General features: G+C 40.9%; 1 protein-coding gene across 1 annotated transcript; it reads left to right on the top strand.

Annotated features, from left to right (window-relative positions):
• Window positions 1-19: 19 nt before the first annotated feature.
• LOC121050771 lies at window positions 20-1518 on the top strand. Its single transcript, XM_040511874.1, has 6 exons — window positions 20-141; window positions 316-489; window positions 596-703; window positions 805-874; window positions 966-1064; window positions 1171-1518. The coding sequence occupies exons 1-6, from the start codon at window positions 92-94 to the stop codon at window positions 1264-1266; spliced, it is 597 nt and encodes a 198-aa protein (XP_040367808.1). The 5' UTR covers window positions 20-91; the 3' UTR covers window positions 1267-1518.
• Window positions 1519-11120: the final 9602 nt, after the last annotated feature.

Below are 11120 nucleotides of genomic sequence, written 5' to 3'. Positions count from 1 at the left end.
GCAAGATGGGGCTACCATCTACACCACTTTTGATGCTGAAATTTTTGGTCATCGAAGGAAGGCTGTTGTCTTTAGAAGTGACATCCATGCCATGGCAAACATGCTGGAACTATCAGGAGGCTGCATTGTATTTTTCATGAGGTAAATACATTAAAACTAGCTAGCAATTGTTTATCATTCGATTGGAACAATCATGATGTTTATGTGTTTATAAGGTAATCAATATATTGTAGGCAGCTGCATTGTTGTTTATGTGTTTATGATTTATCTTATGTGAATCAGTGTTAATATTACGAATTTGAAATGTTTATGTAGCTACCTTCATGATGTTTTGAAGAGGTCTAAGATGACTGAGATGGTAGCCTTTGTTGATCCTGATCATACGGGCGCACTTGGCTGTGGAAATCCTACTGAACGAGCTCGGTCTTTGTCTAATCGGTTCCAAAATGGAAAGCGTGGCCAGATTTATTTGGTGCCGTATAACTCAGGGTATGTAAATTGGATTACAATAATGAGATTGTTATGTTATATTGCTTCTAGGTAGCTACTTTATATAAACTATCTTAAACTGAAAATAAGTTTTGTTGTGGCATAGTTCTCATTGGATGTTGTCTGTTGTGAATCCCGATGAAGAGATCATTTACTTCATGGATCCGTTAAAGAGGCGCCTCATAACTGGTGAATGGAAAACAATTTTGGATAAGTATGTTTCTTTTCCACTATATAAGTTGATCAGTACTTGATGTTAAGGATACATTATATAAATGCTTTACTTATGTTGGTGTTTTTCTATTCATTTTGAAGCTCCATTAAAATCTACAATGCGAACAAGAATAGGAAAGGGAGGAAATTAATCCAGTGGAAAAATCTTGCTGTAAGTTGATAAAGAGATTTGAAGTATCCCAGCCTCTTAATGTTTTACATAGTAAGTAGTTCTTCTAATATGGTGTCTTGTGTTATTTCAGGGCATTCCTGAGCAAAATGGTGGCAAGAGTTGTGGTTATTGGATCATGCGTTACATGAAGGAGATAGTGGAAGACACAAATTTGGAGTTTGCTACTAAGGTATTTGAGCAGCTTCCAATACCATTATATACTTTATTTCATGGTTTGCTGAATATAATCTTCATATATCATATATACTATGTTATTATTTTTTTTTTTTTTGCAGTGGGATAGAAGAACAAATCTTGTTTACACAGAAAATGATATTGATGAAGTTCGGGCTGAATGGGCGAAACATGTTATGAAGTTTGCACAAGTGTAGTGCGCACAAAAATATCTGTGGTATATGCATAGTTAGGGCTAGCTGTTTTGGTGCATATTGACATTGAATGCATAGCTAGATTATGGAGGGTTTTTTTGCCTAACTAATATGATCGACTTTTGCCTTTATCGATCATATTTTGACCTCCTAACAGATTACTCAACTTGTAGGATGGATTGATGGTAATGTTGAATATTGATGTAGTTTGCTGGCTGATTTAAATGAAATGGCCTTTGACTTGTTATAGTTGGATGTTGTTATTGTGCTTACTAGTCAACACAGGTTTTTCAATATATGATGTGGTTATAATACAGCTCATACAATATAAATACCGAATGAAGTTGTTGTTGCACCAAACATCAGACAACTTAAATACCAAATCAAGCTGACGTTAAACAAAACATCAAACAACAGATATTTGTGGTTATAAGAAAACTGAGACAACATAAATAACCAAGAAACTGATATTAAACCTTGCATCAAACAACAGAATTTAACCAAATATCTGTTGTCTGAAACAATAGAAGACCACAGAAGAAATAGGCCATCTAAATTCCTAGCTTATGACAACCAGACAACAGATATATGTGGTTATAAGACAACTGAGACAACATAAATAACCAAGAAACTGATATTAAACCTTGCATCAAACAACAGAATTTAACCAAATATCTGTTGTCTGAAACAATAGAAGACCACAGTAGAAATAGGCCATCTAAATTCCTCATGACAACCAGACAACAGATATATGTGGTTATAAGACAACTGAGACAACACATATAACCAAAAAACTGATATTAAACCTTGCATCAAACAACAGAATTTAACCAAATATCTGTTGTCTGAAACAATGGAAGACCACAGAAGAAATAGGCCATCTAAATTCCTTGACAACCAGACAACAGATATATGTGGTTATAAGACAACTGAGGCAACATATATAACCAAGAAACTAATACTAAACCTGACATCAAACAACATAATTTAACCAAATATCTGTTGTTTGAAACAACAGAAGACCACAGACGAAACAGGCCATCTATATTCCTTATGACAACCAGACAACAGAAAACATAATAAATATATGTCGTCCACAATAGATTCACACAACAGAAAATTAACCAAGATAGATCAAAACTCTATATTCACACCACAGATTTCTGTCGTGTGAACTAAATACATACGATAGAGTTTTATAAATAGATGTTGTCCAGAATCTTTTATAACAACATATTTCTGTCGTTTGATTACATCTTCAACCTCAGAAAGTCATAATTCGGCATATCTCAATACAATCAGACAACAGATTATTGGCCGGCCTATGTTGTTTGAGTGAAATATAGATCACGGGTAATATCTGTCGTCTAAAGGCCTAAGAGATATCAGGCTACTAGACAACAGAAATTTTCTGAATCAGACAACAGTCCTCGGCTGTTGTCTGATGGGTTTATTGACATAGTGTTCACCATGAACCTTCATGTATATTCCATATCTAGATCCCCATAGAGATACGTAGTGACCACATTTGTAAGCTGCATGTTCAGTTATTTGGAAACTACCAAACTGACAACGTAGTGGAGTGCAATGACATCCATTACGAGAGAATATGTCTCATTGTAGTCGATTCCAGAGCGTTTTGTGAGAAGCCTTGCGCTATAAGGAGAGATTGCCATCTCTTTTTCTCATCACGCTTTCTAACGAAGACCCATTAATCAATAGGTTTTATGTCAGGAGGTGTTGGCATTACTGGCTCAGAAAACCTTCCTATTCGTTAGAGAATCCATCTTAACCTGGATCGCATCTTTCCATTTAGGCCAAATCTCTCTATCTTGGCATTCATTCATCAACGGAGTGTGGTTCGATGTCATCAGACTCAACAAACTCATGCGCAACTACATCATCAATCATGATGGAGTTTCTATCCAACGTCTCATGTACACTAGTGTAAGTTTCATAGAGCTCTATATTCTCAGGAATAGGTTCTGACGTTGAGGCGTCCCCCAATGATAACCATAACCCGGAACATACTCATGAGACGGATTTTGAGTGTCGATGATCAAAGCATTGGAATGTGCCAAAGTATCCTTCGAACTCACGGGCCTCCCAAGCATCCTAGCTGGGGTCATGGCCTATAATGCCAGAGTGCCACTCTCTTTGGCATTGGTGCCCTGCCTACCTCCGTGTAGGGTGACGCTACGTCCTCTCATAGGGACGTCCTTCCTTGCAGGCATGTTTGCAGCATATTTGTGTGATCTCGTCACTTTAATAGGGACCAAGATGAGACATAGTGGGGACAGACCACGACGATTCATGTCGTTCCTGTTGAACATCTATGTTCTTATCTCCCTCGAACGACGGGAAGACTGTTTCATCAAAGTGACATCCGCAAATCTAGCGGTAAAGAGATCGCCTTGCAAGGGCATTAAGTGGCGGACGATTGTTGGAGTCTCAAATCCAACTGAGTTGCCCATTCGTCTGTAAGGACCTATCATAGTGCACTGTGGAGGCACAATGGGCACATAAATGGCTCACTCAAATGTGCGTAAGTACAAAATACTTGTACCCAGTCACTAGCTGTAACGCAGGGGTATAGTGAGTGGCGGTAGGTCGTAGACGAATTAGCATAGCTGCATGCGATATTGCATCACCTCAAGTGGATATAAGGAGAGTGGTGCGCATTACCAATGTCCATACTATCATCGTAGTAGTTTCCGCGAGACCAATTGGGTGTGTACATGGAAATATGATGTCCAACATCAGTCCCAATGCAATAACCATCGAAAGTCTTCGATGTAAACTCTCCAGCATAGTCAAATCCAATTGACTGAATATGATGATTTGGGGAGTGAGCCCGTTGTCATATGATATGTGCTAGGAGTGTAGCATAAGCAGCATTACAAGTGGACAATGGCACGACACGTGACCAGCGTGTTTGCGGGTCAACCAACATCATGAGATATTTAAACGTCCGCAAGTTGGTTGAATCAGTCCATAGAATCCCCATGGATTTGATGTAAGAACAGAATGACTATTTTCATATCCTTTGCATAGGACGGTCTCAGTCCTAATTTCCCGAAGGAACTGGTTTTGCAAAATGAGCGAGAGGCCTTAGAAGCGACCAATGAGGATTTTGGTTGGGCCTGAGCGTCTGTAGCGCTATTAGAAGCAAAATGTGTGACTACATCTCCCATCATGGCATTGAAGCCATGGAAATTAGCATGTATGGCGTCATGGCCACAAGGAGGAACAACCATGGCGTTATGCTCATGGTTGGCGCCTTTTATGGCGTCATCAGATTCTTGCTTCATTTTGCTCAAAAAGGATGGATGTCCGAGTGAAGTCTTTAGTAGACGGATCATCATATCATTACCAGGATGACCTATCCTGTCGTGACAAAGCCAATATGTATCTAAATCCAAGAGATCTTCTCATATAACTTTATTGGATTTAATAGCTCAAATAGTGACATAGAGTCCACTAGAGAGACACATAAACTTCTCTAAGATGCGCCTTTGTTCGCAATCGTTAGAGGTATTTGCAAAGGAACTCATCTCCGTTCTCTACATGCGTTTTCGCATGGAATCCATTGGCTATTCATAGGGCAATTTGCCCTAAGAGCGTAGAGAGTTTCTGTGACAGTAATTAAGGTGACATTTGGCAAGTGGAACTTGGGCTATTCCATGTCCTTGAATTAACATTGATGGCCCAGCCATCGTAGTCACAAAGTAATATGCTTAGAATCAAAATTGAGTCATAATGAAAAGAACTCGAAATTTTATTCATAAGCCAACGGAGTACATCATTTTTTCTTTGATCAAAGAAAATCTAATCCAATAAACTAGTTAATGGAAAACAATGGTAGTCGTCTAACTCCTTTCGGTATTTCCAATGTAAATGTGACCAGGTGAGTAGAGAGATGTCGGTGGAGCAAGGCTCGCTTAAGTACCACTTATCTCAAAACCTTCCTAGACATCACACTTACATTGAGTACGCCTACTTTGAAGAAAGACTAATATCATTGGCATCTACTACAAAAGTAATATGGCAATCGCCTACATCTCTTGGAAAATGAAAAGACTTAATCAAAATCGCCAGTTTCTGGGTCTTGATCCTTGTAGTCTTCCATCCTTAGATCGAGATCGCCATCTTGATCTTCTTGTTCCATGTAATTTGCTTCCCTTGCTTCACGATACGTCTTGTATGCGTTTGCAACATTCTGGGGTGTTGTACATGCTTTGGCCTAATGTTCAGTTGATCCACATCGAAAACAAACATCATTATGGTCAGGCTCCCTTGATCGAGGCGCCATTAGGGCGCGATTTGGACGACCTAAGCAGATGGCAATGAGGTGGGTTGGGGATGGAGATCACAATACCATCCCCATCCCCGGGGTCATTCTCTACCCCCATCCCCGCCCCAATCCCCAATAAAAATATATTGGGGATTCCCCGTCCCTATCCCCACTGGGGACTAAGCCTCCAAACTCGCCTCAATCCCCAATAAGAATTTAATAAATAAATAATTTTTTCTCATATTACCTTTTTTAAAATCAAAATCTACAACAAATAAATTTAAAACATGATTAAATTCATAAATCATAATTCAGTGAGTTCGAAAGTCAAAACACCATTAAAGTAAAAGTGTAGCTATTAAAGTAAAATAGTAAATATATATATATATATATATTTATGATTTATATTATAAAAAATAAATTAAAATATATAAAAATTAAATATATGTATATATTATTGGGGTGGGTTTGGGGATGGGGATCACAATACCATCCCCGCCCCATCCCCAATCTTAAATAGCGGGGATTGGGGATCCCCATCCCCATTCTCCATTTGTCCCCGAATTCTCCCCCCATTAGGAGCGGGTATCCAATGAAGCTCCGCCCCGCTGGGGATTTTTGCCATCCCTACCTATGCTCTTGGTGGCGTTACCACCATGGTCGGAGGCTCCGCCTCTCTCTCTCTTCACCTGTTGACCTCCACGGTTTCGTGCACTCCTCTCTTGGAGATTTCCTTCCTCTTTAGAGCGAACATACGGACCAGAATGTCCAGAATTGTCCCTACTCTTAGGGTTTCGCTCCTTGCGTCCTCCATTGGGGGCGCGACTATAGTTAGACTCCGGAATAGACTTAGTTCCCACTGGTTTAGCATTATAGTTATTCACAAGAATATTGTCGTGCTTTTCAGCTACGTTCATGGCGCCAATGAGCTCATGAAACCTTGTGATACGTCTTGCATTTACATCAATCCGATAATTCTTTGAAATCATCAGTACAGAGACGGGGAAGGTAGAGAGAGTCTTCTCGATCAACATCGTATCAGTTATGGCTTGGCCACAAAACTCCATCAGAGACTTGATACGAAGAGCTTCCGAGTTATAATCAAGCACATACTTGAAATCACAAAAGCGGAGGCTATGCCATCGCACTTCTAAATCAGGAAGCAGGGAGTCAGGAACGTTGCCAAATCGCTGCTCAAGTTCTACCCATAGCTTTCTTGGGTCTTCCTCATTGAGGTATTCATTTTGGAGCGCGTCATTCATGTGCCTTGTCATGAGAATTATGGCTTTAGCTTGTTTTGCTTCAAAAGCAGTAGCTTGCTCAATGGAGAGCATGTTCTAACTAGGCTCTTGGATGGCTCCCAGAAGTCCATCAGCCTTAAGATGTTAGCGCACATCTCGGACCCACCTATGGTATCCTGTGCTAGTTGTCTCTAGTGGAACGAAGTTCAACTTGTTCAGGTTACTCATCCTGAAAAACAACACAAGATTAGGGTTAGTTTCGGAGGGAAAAAGGCTACCACGAAAAACTATTAAATTTCTGAGCGTAGTCGCTTCCAAGAAATTAGGAATTTTCTGAGCGCAGTCGCTTCCAAGAAAATCCGATTCCAAGAGGGGTTTTGGATTAGATCGAAACAACGATGTATGTGGTCGATCGTTTTCTTCTCAACAAACTCTAAGTTTGGAGGACTCTACAAGCTCCAAGCTTGGAGTGAGCACGAACCCCCACAGTTCAGCTATTGGTCTCCCCTATGAAGAAGAAAGGGGGGTAGAAGAAGGGATGTTGGAAGTCCCCGAGAAAAGAAGAAGAAACTAAAAAAAAAACTTCAAAAACAGTAACTTTTAGAAAAAATTACCTTAAAAAGTGGCCGGAAAACTTGACCGAAAAGTTGGCCGGAAAAGTGTTGAACGGCGTTGACTAGCCGTTGACCAGAGGGTTGACCGTGTTGACTGACCGTTGACCGGAGGTGCTGACGTGGCAGGGCTGACTGGACGCCTGCGTGGACGCTAACGTGGCAGGAAACTTGGAGGCTTGGCTGGTGCACGTGGGCTCCGCTGGGGCCTGCTGCACGTGGGCTCGATTGTGGGTTCTCCTTTTTTTTTTTTTCCTGCCTATTCAGGTCAGGCGGACGCCGGTGGCCGGTTCGGTTGAATTTAGGCCGATTCCGGTGGAGATTTTTCAGGTTCCGGATTCTGGGGACGAGTTGCAGCTACTGACAAAAGGTGGCAGTGAAGGGTGGACCGGAAGATGGCAAACCACACAAGAGATCTTCGGATTCTTCTTGGGAGGCCGGTTTGAACACTTCCTGTGGCCTGTTTAGGTTGATTCTGGCCGGTTTTGGGGGTGGTGCAGCCGGTTCTGGGTTCCTGGGATTGAGAGCTTCAAGGTAGGCAGCGGTGGTTTCTGAGATTTGAAGGTTACGAATTTAGGGTTTCAGGGTTAGAGCTCGTGTTGATAACGTGTTTTAGGGAATCAGAAACTGAGAGAAATTTGCTGTGTATTCTCATTGATAATAGGGGTCTCTTTATATAGAGGATTACAATGCATAGAGTTAGAATCATACAAGGAAAAAGAATCTCTAGATTCTTCTAATTGAACCCTATTACTACTAGGTCAAGTAACCTAGAGTTTGGATTAAACACAAATAGAGATATCCTTAAACAAAAATATCTTCTTTTTTGAAATAAATGAGGTCATCTTAAGTATAATTCAGCAAATCTAGCGACACACTCTTATAAGGTCGTAAAAAAAAGTCATCTTACAGAGTACCAAAACTTATACTACTATGGCAGAATAAGCCCCAACACCACTAGAAAATGTCTAAAACCTTCAACACTTTTCTTCCAAAAAATAAAAAACTGTTTAAGGATGTCTCTATTTGTGTTTAATCCAAACTCTAGGTTACTTGACCTAGTGGTAATAGGATTTAATTAGAAGGATCTAGAATCCTAATCAATGTAGAATTACTTTCCTTGTATGATTGAGATTCTATGCATTGTAATCCTCTATATAAAGAGGCCCCTATTATCAATGAGAACACACAGCAAATTCCTCTCAATTCTCGTTTCCCTAAAACACGTTATCAGCACGAGCCCTAACCCTAGCCCTAAAAACAAAAAACCCGAAAACTCTTCTTACCAAAACTGCCGCAAGCTCCTAGCCCTTGTTAGCTATGCCCTATGCAGCCCCTGCAGCCCTTGCGCACCCGTGTGCTGCCTGCTGCCCCTGCAGCATTGCCGCACGCCTGCTGCCCCCTGCAACACAGCAGCACGCTCGTTTCTGTGCAGATCAGTCTGCTTTCACTGGCCGAAACGTCTTGTTCAGAACCTCTGATGAAAATAATTTCTTCATCAAAGTTGTTCATCTCTGTCTCTTATATCTAACCTCCAAATTTCAGCACTATTGGAGTCGTTTTGAGACATGTACACCATTCGAGGTGGGAGCTGTCCAGCATGCTCGTTCCTGTGCATATCAGTCAGTTTGCAAGCCCCGAAACGCCTAGTTCAGGACTTCAGATCAAAATTATTCAAGTCTGTCTCTCATATCTAACCTCCAAATTTAAGCCCTATTGGAGTCGTTTTGAGACCTGTACACCAATCAGAGTGGGAGCTGTTCAGAAGCGAATTTGCTCTGAATTTCAACAAGTTTGATTCGCCTAGGACTGAAGCTCGTCTGCAATCCTACAATAAGGATCGAATATGCTATACAATCCTAAGAGGTATGGTTTACTAAAATTTCCCCTTTTTGAAGTTTTTTCAATTCTTTTTCGCTTCTTTTTCTCGGGGACTTGCAAACTCCCTTCTTCTACCCCCCTTTCTTCATCATAGGGGAGACCAAATTAAGCCGAATTGTGGGGGTTTGTGCTCACTCCAAGCTTACAGCTTGTTGAGATCTCCAAACTTAGAGTTTGTAGAGAATTTATGATCGACCACTTACATCATTGTTTCGATCTAATCCAATATCTCTTGGAATCGAATTTCTTGGAAGCGACTACGCTCGGAAATTCCTAATTTCTTGGAAGCGATTACGCTCAGAAATTTCATATGTTTTCGTGGTAGCCTATTTCGCTCCGAAACTAGCCCTAATTTCTTGTTCTCTTTCAGGATGAGTAACCTGAACAAATTGGACTTTGCTCCATTGGGAACAACTGGCTCTGGAAATCACAGGTGGGTTCGTGATATCCGCCAGCATCTCAAGGCTGATGGAATCCTGGATATGATTCTTGAGCCTAGCCAGGACGTGATAATTGTTGAGCAAGCTCAAGCTTTGGAAGCAAATAGAGCAGCCTTAGAGGCAAATAAGGCGAAAGCCGTCATCCTAATGACTCGTCATATGGATGATTCGCTCCAGTACGAGTGTATGAATGAAGAAGGCTGTGGGTCTCACTCGAAGAAAGATTTGGCAACGTCCGTGACTCCTTGCTTCCTGACCTAGAAGTGAGATGGCATAGCCTCCGCTTCTGTGATTTCAAGTCAGTTCTTGACTATAACTCGGAAGCACTTCGCATTAAGTCCTTAATGGAATTCTGTGGTAAAGAGATCACAGATGCGATGTTAATTGAGAAGACTCTCTCTACCTTCCCCGTCTCTGTATTGATGGTTGCTAAGAACTATCGAATCGATATTAATGCAAGACGGATCACAAGGTTTCATGAGCTCATTGGAGCTATGAATGTCGTTGAAAAGCATGACAATATCGGTGTGAAGAACTATAATTCGAGATCCGTGGAAACAGAGCATATTCCGGAATCCAATTATAGTCGCACCTCTAATAGAGGGCGCCAAGAGTGAAACCCTAATATTAGGTATACTTCTGGACATTCTGATCCATATAATTGCTCTACTTGGGAAGGTAACCGCCAAAATAGGCGAACACGGAACCGAAAAGGTCAACGTGGAAAGAGAGAGGGAGGCAACGCCTCTGGCCATGTTGGTGGCGCCACCAACACTAAGAGCCATCTAAATGACGCTTTCAAAGCGCCTCAATCAATGGAGTTTGAGCAAAGAGATGTATGTTCTCAATGTGGAGTGTCTGATCATTGGACACACATTTGTAGAGCTCGTGAAGAACTTGTCACCACCTACAAAGCATATTGTGAAGCAAGAGAAGCTCACTATGTGGAATAAGAAGATCAAGAAGATGATCTAGAGTGAAGGGTTAAAGACTACAAATCTGGCTGGGATCAATAGATCGCCTACTCTATTTAAGTCTTTATTTTCCAAGAGATGTAGGCGATTGCCATATTAATTTTGTAGTAGATGCCTATAGTTTAGTCTTTCTCCAAAGTAGGCATACTCAATGTAAATGTGATGTCTAGGAAGGTTTTGAGATAAGTTGTAATTAAGCGAGCTTTGCTCCACCGACATCTCTCTACTCACCTGGTCACATTTGCGTTGGAATTACCGAAAGAAGTTAGACGACTACCATTGTTTTGCATTAGCTAGCATTTGGATTAGATTCTCCTAAATGGTTAAGAGACGATGATGTACTCCGTTGGCTTATGAATAAAATTTTGAGTTTTTTTCATTATGACTCCATTTTGATTCATGAGCATGTTACTTTG

The sequence above is a fragment of the Rosa chinensis genome, chromosome 7, assembly GCF_002994745.2.
Source record: "Rosa chinensis cultivar Old Blush chromosome 7, RchiOBHm-V2, whole genome shotgun sequence".
In the NCBI taxonomy this organism is placed as follows: Eukaryota; Viridiplantae; Streptophyta; class Magnoliopsida; order Rosales; family Rosaceae; genus Rosa; species Rosa chinensis.
Note: the sequence above shows the minus strand (reverse complement) of the source record. Positions and strands in the feature narration are given on the sequence as shown.